The sequence below is a fragment of the Salmo salar genome, chromosome ssa21 (assembly GCF_905237065.1).
Source record: "Salmo salar chromosome ssa21, Ssal_v3.1, whole genome shotgun sequence".
In the NCBI taxonomy this organism is placed as follows: domain Eukaryota; kingdom Metazoa; phylum Chordata; class Actinopteri; order Salmoniformes; family Salmonidae; genus Salmo; species Salmo salar.
In genome coordinates, this window is record NC_059462.1 from 51,985,931 (window position 1) to 51,997,811 (window position 11,881).

The following is an 11,881-nucleotide window of genomic DNA, read 5'->3' on the forward strand; positions in this document are numbered from 1 at the left end:
GACTGATTGTTAAAGGAAACTTACATCACCCCATGCAAAGGACCACCCAACACTAGGAACAAAAGTATTTCACTACACCATCTGCTAAATATATGTATGTATCTGACCAATAACGATTTGATTTGGTGTGGCGGTAATACGGTCACCGTAACAGTCCTAATCCTGACAGAGAGACTGTCTAGTACTGGTCATCCTGGCAGAGAGACTGTCTAGTACTGGTCATCCTGACAGAGAGACTGTCTCGTACTGGTCATCCTGACAGAGAGACTGTCTCGTACTGGTCATCCTGACAGAGAGACTGTCTCGTACTGGTCACCCTGACAGAGAGACTGTCTCGTACTGGTCACCCTGACAGAGAGACTGTATCGTACTGGTCACCCTGACAGAGAGACTGTCTCGTACTGGTCACCCTGACAGAGAGACTGTCTCGTACTGGTCATCCTGACAGAGTCTAGTACTGGTCATCCTGGCAGAGAGACTGTCTAGTACTGGTCATCCTGACAGAGAGACTGTCTCGTACTGGTCATCCTGACAGAGTCTAGTACTGGTCATCCTGGCAGAGAGACTGTCTAGTACTGGTCATCCTGACAGAGTCTCGTACTGGTCATCCTGACAGAGAGACTGTCTAGTACTGGTCATCCTGACAGTCTAGTACTGGTCATCCTGGCAGAGAGACTGTCTCGTACTGGTCATCCTGACAGAGAGACTGTCTCGTACTGGTCACCCTGACAGTCTCGTACTGGTCATCCTGACATACTACATATAATACAGTATTCTGCACAAAACTGACATGTTTTGATTCCAGCATTTTTGTTTTATGAAGCAAAGCATTCAAGACAATCAACCCAATGTTCGTCTGTCATATAATAACATTTGATGTGTTTGCCTGCATATAATATGATAAAGTTTCATGCTCATTTTGTCTGTTGACGTGTCCTTCTCATCAACATTCTCCATACCACTACCCTCTCCTCATCAAGCCAAATCCACTGAAGGAAACCAACCTTTTTATTTATTTTTTTTTTTAAGAAAGAAAAAAAAGCAGCTGTCAGGGCAGATGAATTTCTTCACTTTGTGTGGAGTGTTGGAAACTGGAGGAGTTTTGGCTGTCTCCTAGCAACACCAAACAAGAAAACAAAAGAGAGAAGTTGAGAGAGAGAGAGAGAGAACGTTAGAGTTGAGTGGTCATAAAGGACAACAGTGTGTGGGGGTGGAACAGGTGTTGGATACCTGGGTACAGGTAAGGCAATTCTGTTGTTTATATCATAATATATTTTTTTAAGACAGACAGTTCATGACTTTAGATTATATAACTTAAAGAAATGCTTATGGTATTCAGTGGTAATTGGGGTATGGTGCCATTTATGTATTTAGTTTAAATTAGTGAAATATATTAAAGGTAAGTCTGACCAAATTCACATAGAAATGTGCGTTATAGATCTGTCATTCTCATTGAAAGCAAGTCTAAGACGCGGGAGATCTGTTCTATGTGTGAATTTAGTTTTTTGCCTCTTTAGACTGTCTCTGTCAGGATTTTGTGCACCAGCTTCAAACAGCTGAAAATACAATATTTTTGGTAATGGAAAATATATTTCACAGTGGTTTGAATGGAACAATGATTCTCTAGTTGCTTGGGTTTTTTTTCACATTAAATGAAATTAGGCAAACTATTAGAATTTTATCAACCAGGAAATGGCAGAGCAATTTCTGCATAATGTGTCTTTTAAGTAAGGTTTAAATGTTTCTAAATATATTTATATTTCATGCTTCAAAGGACAAGCAATTATAATAAAATACAAACAGTGTCCAAAGTACAAATAACAGAGACACAGTTATTTACAATATTATTCTCCTCTCACTTGTTGTGCCTACAGATGAAATAAGATATGCCTTCTAGCAGATGCTATTGTCCAAAGTGACCTACAGTCATGAGTGTATACATTTTACATACGGGAGGTGCCGGGAATCAAACCCACTATCCTAGCATTGCATGCGCCATGCTCTACCAACAGAACTACAGATGTAGGAACTTCATTTGAGCCAGTTTGCTTCAGCAGGAAAATTATCCTGCATCAACAGGAAATGTGGAATATAATTAATGGAAGTTTTTGTAGGGGTTGATACATTGTTTTTGTTAGGGCAAATCAAATCTGACATTTCAAAGTGGAAAATACAAACTTTAGAACCTATTTTAAACCTTTGAATACACTACTAAGTTTGCATTTCCTGCAACAAAAGTAATCAAATTACGATCCTACATCTGTATGGCTGTCAGGGGAGAGAGAGAGAGAGAGAGAGTGTGTGTGTGTATCACTCACACAACATGATGTTGCAGCAACAGGACCTTCTCATCTATAATGTAGGGTGGTAATGTAAGGAGAAACCTGTGATGGCAAGAGAGGGACTCGCACTGCTACAGGCCGACTGCCACACAGGCAGCCTTTCTGACAGACACCCACCCTTAGCAAACATGGGTGTCTCATAGTCACCTGATATAACCTGAGATAATACACCACTGATGACTAGAGACTGTCTGCTGATTTACAGAAAGGTTTTTTTTCAAATGAGTGAGTTTTTATTGCTTCATTTCCATTTTAGAATTGAATGAGGAGAGACTGTAGTTGGATTTCTCATTTAGTTCCTCTCGTCAAAGTGTTATAAGATAAGATCACTGAGGAGGCACTACCATAACATCTGCTGAGTGTTGTATTTCCCAGACAGGATTTCTATACCTACACCGTGGTTTGCCCAAGAAAAAGAAATATATTTCTAAGAAGTCTATAAAGTGATATAATTTATTCCTACATAGCGTCAGTAGCGGTGCCTGTGTAAAATTACTGGGGAAGCTAAGCCAGAAAAAAACCTAAAACAGGAGCTGCCTCCACTATTCCAGCACCATTTCAACATCATCAAATCACCTCTGCTTAGTCTAATACAGTGACAACTAAAAGAAACCAAAAACGATTTAGCCCAATCAACGTAAGCCAAATATGATGTGGCTGTCTGTGGTTCTGATTTGTGTGTCTCTCTCTCTCTCTGTGTGTGTGTGTGTGTGTGTGTGTGTGTGTGTGTGTAAGTAGAAAAAAACATGTTGAATCCCTCCTACTTGCAGAGAAACACCAATGCCATCCTCCTCCCCTCGTTCATGTTGTCTAAACGGTCGATGACTCTGTCACACAGTACAGCCTTACATTTTTATTTGTTGTTGTCCTAGGCTACCTGGATAAAATGCCTGCGCGCTAGCCTAACTTCCTTTCATGGGCAACGATGCACCTGGCCAGCTAGTTAACATTAGCATACTACATTGAACGTCCATCCTCTCAGTGTCACAATGTATGAATTAATGGTTGCGTCAGAATCCACGTTATAATCGTTGGCCAGTACGGAGAATTAAGTAAAACCACAAGTCCAAATCCCTATCACCATCTATGGCTAATTTAGGAAAGGGACAATTTTAGCTAGCTAGCAACCGGAGGACAACTGAACGAGATGCAACAATTTAAGTTGTTTCTGTGTATTACGTATTTCGTATTTCTCTTGAATCGATGCAATAGGAGTGAAGTCAAATCCAAACTGGCTTCCCTTGACACTTTTTTTTGGTCTGCCAGAACCATTCACGGTTGAGCGCACTCAGTTTAGCTCAATGCTGATTGGTTGTTATTATTATTATTATTTTGTTTGTTATCGAGAGGCCAAATACTTGCTGGCTTTCTCTTGCATTCAATGCTACGGGTGGCAACAATGATTTGTCTTGTCAAATCATACGGTCATTGTCATGCCAAATATGGTAGCCTTCCCACCAAAAAAATGTCCTTCACTATTACTCACACTCGGGGCTCCCGAGTGGCGCAGCGGTCTAAGGCACTGCATCTCAGTGCAAGAGGCGTCACTACAGTCCCTGGTTCAAATCCAGGTTGCATCACATCCGACTGTGATTGGGAGTCCCATAGGGCGGCGCACAATTGGCCAGGCGTCGTCCAGGTTTGACCGGGGGGGTAGGCCGTCATTGTAAATAATAATTTGTTCTTAACTGAATTGCCTGGTTAAATAAAAAATTTAAAACAATGTCATACTTGTTTGGACCAGATGGCATCAGATAGATGGCCAACACATAGAGGGGCGCTGTTTTGCTCCGAAGCTTTATCAATGACACATTAAGCCTCTTGCGAATTGAAGGAAAATTATGAAGACACAGAAAGACAAAGATTTTTTTTGTCAATTTTTTGGGGAAGCCTGGCAAACCTTTGCATCCATAAATACACACCACTGTGTATATTCATGTGTTCTGCTATCTCCTCGTCACACGGCTGTTCCCAGGGGCATCGTTCTGCTATCTCCTCATCACAAGGCTGTTCCCAGGGGCTTCGTTCTGCTATCTCCTCGTCACACGGCTGTTCCCAGGGGCTTCCTTCTGCTATCTCCTCGTCACACGGCTGTTCCCAGGGGCTTCGTTCTGCTATCTCCTCGTCACACGGCTGTTCCCAGGGGCTTCGTTCTGCTATCTCCTCATCACATGGCTGTTCCCAGGGGCTTCGTTCTGCTATCTCCTCATCACACGGCTGTTCCCAGGGGCTTCGTTCTGCTATCTCCTCGTCACACAGCTGTTCCCAGGGGCTTCCTTCTGCTATCTCCTCGTCACATGGTTGTTCCCAGGGGCTTCGTTCTGCTATCTCCTCGTCACATGGCTGTTCCCAGGGGCATCATTATTGTCATAATACAGCAAGCAGGCAGATTGGAAGAACAAACATCTTTCTTTCGCTGATGTTTCTCATAGTCAGTTTGTTCTAGTTCATGAATAAAATATCAAAGCCAGGCTCTTCTCAGTGATGTCTAATTTCTCCAAGCGAGGAGAAGGGGGAGTTATGTCACTGACTTGGGGACCTGTATTAAATGTTTGGTGGTGACACTCTAGGCTGACTAGCTTCACCTCCCTCTCTGGGCTGACTAGCCTCACCTCCCTCTCTGGGCTGACAAGCCTCACCTCCCTTTCTGGTCTGACTAGCTTCACCTCCCTCTCTGGGCTGACAAGCCTCACCTCCCTCCTATCTAGAGGATTCTGACTCTCTGTCTCCATTTGAAATGCTAATAGATTTCTCAATGCCAATGCACTCTCGCTCTCGTTCTCCCTCCCTCCCCTCTTTCTCTTCTCCTCTCTAGTTCCTCTCCCTCCCTCTCTTCCCCTCTCTCTCATTATCCTCCCTCCCTCTTTTTCTTTTCCCCATTCTCTTGCAGGCTACTGTCTCTTTCAACAGCGACTGTATATCATCTTTCCATAGGTATACAGTACTACATACAGTACTACATACAGTACTGTTTGCAGTGTGGCAACATGTGTAACTGCATGCAGGGGGTAAATTGTCTTGGTGGAATTTCTTCCATGGAACAATACTAATTGGCTTATATACACTGAACAAAAATATAAACGCAGCACAAAATTATTTTACTGACTTGGATGAACAGTACAAGACAGTCTCTCTGTCATGATGAACAGTAAGTCAGTATATAAGAGAATCAGTTAATTTTTTAAAATTAATTAGGCCCTAATCTATGGATTTCACATGATTGGGAATACAGATATGCATCTGTACGTCACAGATACCTTAAAAAAAAGGTGGGGGCGTGGATCAGAACCAGTCAGTATCTGTTGTGACCTTTATTTGCGTCATACAGTGTGACACATCTCCTTTGCATAGAGTTGATCAGGCTGTTTGTGGCCTGTGGAACGTTGTCCCACTCTTCTTCAATTGCTGTGTGGAGTTGCCGGACATTGGCTGGAACTGGAACACGCTGTTGTACACAGCGATCCAGAGCACCCCAAACATGCTCAATGGGTGAATGTCTGGTGAGCATGAACAGTTTGTGCAGAAATTATTTTGTTGCGCAAACCCACAGTTTCGTCAGCTGTCTGGGTGGCTGGTCTCAGACGATCCGCCAGGTGAAGAAGCCGGATGTGGAGGTCTTGAGCTGGCTTGGTTACACGTGGTCTGTGGTTGTGAGACCGGATGGACGTACTGCCAAATTCTCAAAAACGACGTTGGGGGCTTTTGGTAGAGGAAATAACATTCTGGCAACCGGTCTGATGGACATTCCTGCAGTCAGCATGCCAATTGCACGCTCTCTCAATACTTGAGACATCTGTGGCATTGTGTTGTGTGACAAAACTGCACATTTTAGAGTGGCCTTTTATTGTCCTCAGCACAAGGTTTACCTGTGTAATGATCATGCAGTTTAATCAGCTTCTTGATATGCCATACCTGTCAGGTGGATGGATTATCTTGGCAAAAGGAGAAATGCTTACTAAAAGGGATGTAAACAAATTTGTGCAACAAATTTGTGAGAGATACGCTTTTTGTGTGTAAGGAAAATGTCTGGGATCTTTTATTTCAGCTAATGAAACATGGGACCAACACTTTACATGTTGCGTTTACATTTTTGTATAACCCTAACCCTAACCCCTAATCCCTAACCCTAAGCACAGATATTGCTGTTCTGTTGATATGGTGTTGGTTGATAACAGTAAGGAAAGTCCAGCAGGTTTGAGAATATATACTTCCTGTGTGTCTGGGAGAACAGTGTATTGAAGAGTCTGCCTGCGGTAGAGAGATCAGCATATGGCGCCTGTCACAATGAGTCTGTCAGCTATACAAGAACAGGATGCTGCAGGTCTTTAACAACATATAACACACACACACACACACACACACACACACACACACACACACACACACACATACACACACATACATTACATGCTGAATCCAAAATGTATGTGACAGCCATAGTCAGACTTCTTAAAAATGGCACAGATTTCCCAGAACACAGATCATGGGTCAATACTGTACGAGTTCAGATTATTTTGCAGTAATTAGTTGACATGCTATGTAATGACATAAGTCAAAGGCATTCAAAACATTTTAACAGATCATTTTTTTTCTCTTCTTGTTCTTCTCTCAGGGTAAGGAGTGACTTCATTGCAAGGCCGAGATCTGGTAGCAGGAAGGCCTGCTTATACTGTGGCTCTGACACCCTAGCCTCCACCCCTAGGTCTGCCATTATGTTCCCCATCAGCCCCAGTCCCTTGGGTCAGTCCGACACAGAGACCCCAGAGGAAGACCACCTTGCCCCCATCTCCCCCTCCCTCCTGACCTGCTGGGCCACCCAGGCCCTGCGTGACCTGGCCCGGGGGGAGACAGAGCTGCGACGGCTGCTGGAGCGCCAGGTGGCTGAGACAGAGGGAGTGAGCAGGGGGCTGGAGCGTGCCATACTAGGGGCGAGAAGGGAGGAGCGGCGTCTGCTGGAGAGAGTGGAGCAGGACCACCGGGACACCCAGCGGAGGCTGGAGCAGCTGCAGAGGGAAAATGCTGCGGCCGCCCGCGTTAGTCAGGCCCTGCTGGACCAGAGGCTCCGTAAGGTCGCCCAGCTGCGGGAGCTGATCCAGAGAAGTGGTCAGGGCCAGACAGGGCCCGACCAGAACCTCCTGATCAGAGGGGTCGCTGACCTCCTCCAGCCCTGGGAGATCTCCCTCTCCCTGAAGAAGGTGAGCTTCAGACCCAGCTCCCAGCCCAATGTCGTGACCTTCGGGGAGATCAGTTTCCAGGAGCACAACCTCTGTCTTAATGTGGGGGGTTGTGGGCCAGAGGGACAGTTTTGTGCCCTACACTCTGGGGAGCACTGTGGGAATGCCCAGCATGGGGGTGCAGGGGAAGTGAGAAGTACCCCCGATGGAGGGACTGGGCCGAGGCAGGATATGACCTCACCGACAGGCAGTGGGAACCTAAGGGTTGTCAGAAAGATCCGCCTCTCTGCCAGGAGTGACGAGGAGTCAGGAGAAGAGAAGAAGTCATCCCCTAAAAGGAGACGCTGGCCTCCTAAGAGGGAGCCCTCTGACAGGGAGTCATCCCAGGATGAGGAGATAGAGTCCCCTATATCTCAACCACGTGAAGAGGACCTCTTCCTGGCCGTCCCCACGTCGCTTAGCAACGGAGACTCTGAAGAGGACTTGAGGCACAGGACAAACAATTTCGGCGGCCGGCTGGGTTACGGGGTCATGAGCAAGAGGAAGCAACGCACCCTGGTCATGGTCTCTGGCCGTGAGCCCTGCTCCCCACCAGAGGGGGGCAGACTGGAGCACAGCAGCCTCAGTCCCTGCTGGAGCCTGGACAGCCAGGATGGAGGAGACAGCAGAGGCAGAGTGAGACAGTGTGAGTTCCCCAGAGGATCGCCGTCTCCTAGCTACAGAACAATGGGCTCTCCCTCTCCTAAGGTCAGTCCTAGGGAGCCACTGACCAGCTATAGCTGCATGGACCTCACCTCCAGAGAGTGCCCTCACTCGTGCCTCAGCGTGTCCTCTGATGACCACCAAATGGGCCCCACGGGGGACTCTGGCCATCCTCTTTCCCCAGCCGACAGCCTGGATTCCTGCTACACCTTCATAGTCAGCTCCCCCCGAGACCACAGCCTTAGAGGCTCCCTGAACCACGACCCCCGCCTGTCCAAGTCAGCGGCAGACTTGTCACGCAAGACCCGCCCACTGATCAACAGTGGGAGGGGGGAGCATGTGGGGGCCTGGAGGGTGAACAGGAGCAGCCTGACCTCCACCACCACCTCCATCCCCCCGACACTAAGCCGAGGACACACCGTCTCTGAGGGTCTACAGAGCCCCTCCGGGCGCAGAGACTCTGGGGTGTGGGGCCCAGTAGCCAAGAGGCAGAGTGGGATTATAGGGAGTACCAGCCAGGTGAGCAGGTGTCTCTCCATGTCGGTCATAGACTCTGCCTCTCAGGAGCAGCAGGGGAGAGGCTGGGGGGAGAGAGGGGAGAGAGGAGAGCCTGCTCTGACGGAGATGGAAGAGGAAAGAGGCCATCTCCAGCCCCAGCTTGGGTGTCTGATCCGTCAGTTTGGTAAACAAGGCTCCGGCCGTGCCGACCTCACCCTGCCCAGCGGGGTCCACGCCACGCCCCAGGGGCAGCTTTTCGTGGTGGACTGTGGGAACGCCCGCGTCCAGGTGACCGACCCGCGAGGGAACGTCCTCCAGCAGGTGACCTCCACGACCTCCGAGGGCTCCGTCCGACGCTGCCGGAACTACTTCGACATCGCCGTCAACGCCAAGGGTCTGATTGCTCTGAGCTGCGCAGCGGAGCGTGCACTCCTGGTGTTCAGCCGCCACGGCCGTCTGCTCCAGACCTTCGGCGGGTTGGGGATGGGCGCCGCCAAGGACGAGCTGGAGGCCCCCCGGGGTGTGACGGTGACCCGGCTGGATGAGTTCCTCGTGGCGGACATCCGGAAAGGCACCCTGACCACCCTCAAGCTGGACCCCAAGACAGGCTCTCGGCTGGAGCGCACAGTGGTGACGGGTTTCCACAGGCCCTACCTGGTGGCTGCCTGCCTGAGCTCTGGCCTGGTGGCCGTGTCAGAGAGGGGTAGCGAGACGGGCCGGGAGCCCTGCGTCAAGGTGCTGGAGCCGGGCTGGAACACGGTGAGGGTCCTGGGGGTGTGTGCTGGCATGGGGCCCGTCCTGACCAGCCCCTGGGGGATCTGCATAGACAGGGATGGAGACGTGGTGGTGGTGGACTGGGGCAGGCAACACAGGGTGGTGATGTACCCAGCCCAGGGGGTAGGCAGGCCTATAATCACCCAGGGGCTGAGCAGCCCACGAGGCCTGGCCTTGCTTCCTGAGGGGCATCTAGTGGTGTCAGACAGCATGCACCACTGTATCAAGATTTACCAGTACAAGTGATGTCATCAGAACACTGTGCAGCAATAACACTCCCACAGAATTATGAGAAGGGGACTTCATGTTTATTTGTTTTATGCTGAGACTTGTCTTTTCACCTAACCAAATGTGAACTGTTTTTGAAGTAACAAAGTGTAGAGTATTATTTCCTGTCATTTCAGCTAGCCTGTTCTCCGTGTACAAAGTTCTCCGTCTGTAGCCCTTAGGGATAACGTACATGATCGAATCGTGACCTGTAGATGTCAGCATTGAGACATCAAAATCCAATTTCCTTAGAATCAAACCGTTTGGAATATCAAAGTTTACAGTAGTTCCCAAGGGCACTGTAATCAGAGTAAACACAAACATCCTGGAAACTGATGTCATCAGCGTCACTGTCATGTGATCACTCATAAATGCTTACCATTGTTTACATTCACATGTTGTAAAGTTGAGAAGATTCTTATACTATTTCAATGTGATTTTCTGTTTGCTGTGTAAAAAATATATAGGTTCTTGAGTTATCTGGAATCTAGTCACAGTTGTCCTTAGTATTTCTGGAATCTGGGGAACAGTTCTATAATTTTCCACACTGTCGTGTCATTATTTTCTGACAGCGTGACAAACTGTAGGCTGGAGGCTGTATACCTCCCTTCCCACTCAGCTTCAATCACAGCTTGTCTTTCTCTCACAGCAAAAAAAAAACACCACATGCATATTCTCCATTCTAGGATGGATTTACTGTGATAAATAACTCTAGTACTTCCAACAATGACACTGCTGTCCAACTCCTCTCCTTACTCGTTTGTGTGTGTGTGTGTGTTTCTGAATGTCTGCGATATGAAAGATGTCTCACAGAGGAAGTCGCTGCATCGTGTTACTAAGGATTAACCTCTAAAGTGTGAAAATGCTCATGTTTTCATCCAGAATAAACATCAGAGGCATCATGACACATCAAGAAGTGTGTGTTATTTTTGTGTTAGCTTTTTTTTTGTAGTTAGTCTCGGGGCTTATCTTCTTTTTGAACTTAATTACTTGTTTTCCTCTCTGGCATTCTCTCAAATCTCTCCCATAACAGCACATTTTCTCCAGCACATTATCTGCATATTTAATCAATACAACTTTAGCTTTTCATGTTTTTTTGGCAGCGTTTGCATTGTGCACAGATCAACTCCCCACTTCCACCCTAAATGATTGATTTACTGTGTTGGCTTAACGGAATCCCTACAGACTCGTCTGACCCTACAGATATGACCTTTTCTGTAAAAAAAAATTGTTTCACCCACGTTAGAAGACAACTTATTTTGTTTTTTACATTTTTTAAAATTGCTCCAATTTCATGGTATCCAATTGGTAATAGTTACAGTCTTGTCTCATCGCTGCAACTCCCGTATGGACTCGGGAGAGATAAAGGTCGAGATCCATGTGTCCTCCAAAACACAACCCAACCAAGCCGCACTGCTTCTTGACACAGCACACATCCAACCCAGAAGCCAGCTGCACCAATGTGTCAGAGGAAACACCATACACCTGGTCAGCATGCACTGCGCCCGGCCCGCCACAGGAGTCACTAGTGCACAATGAGACAAGGATATCCCTGCCGGCCAAACCCTCCCCTAACCCGGACGACACTGGGCCAATTGTGCGCCACCCCATGGGGCACCCGGTCGCTGCGACAGAGCCTGGGCTCAAACCCAGAGTTCACCATAGACCACTGCACCACCCAGGAGGCAGAAGACAACTTTCTGAGCAGGTGAAGCTCGTAAATTTGGACCGTGAAGGGCGAGGTGAGAGTGTGAGAAAATCCTGTAAACATCATGTTTTAGAGCTGGGGCACACAGCCAGGGTGAAGAACGAGATGCAAACCAGTTCCAACTGTCCTCCACATCCACCTCTGCTGGAGATGTAAAATGCAAAGCGGTAATATTTAAACGTCACGTTTATTGCCTGGCTGGAATATAAAGAGCCCGTGATTGCACTAGTGCTGCTGTTCTACACCCACCGTGGACAATAATTGTCTGTCTGCAGGGGGTAAATGGGATTTTGAGACTGTGGATCTTCCTGGCAGTGCTGTTTTTTTTCTCCAGAGGCTAGAGAGGCATGGCTCAGTTGGCAACTCCAGGATAGAGGGTCCAATTCCCAGGGCCACCCATACATAAATTGTATACG

The 11,881-nt window shown here is 47.5% G+C and overlaps 1 protein-coding gene across 1 annotated transcript; it reads left to right on the top strand.

The window, feature by feature from the left end:
• The first annotated feature begins 1,155 nt into the window (after positions 1-1,155).
• Positions 1,156-10,655, top strand: LOC106582485 (uncharacterized). Its single transcript, XM_045704882.1, has 2 exons — positions 1,156-1,240; positions 6,955-10,655. The coding sequence occupies exon 2, from the start codon at positions 7,055-7,057 to the stop codon at positions 9,734-9,736; it is 2,682 nt and encodes an 893-aa protein (XP_045560838.1). The 5' UTR covers positions 1,156-1,240; positions 6,955-7,054; the 3' UTR covers positions 9,737-10,655.
• The last annotated feature ends 1,226 nt before the right edge of the window (positions 10,656-11,881 follow it).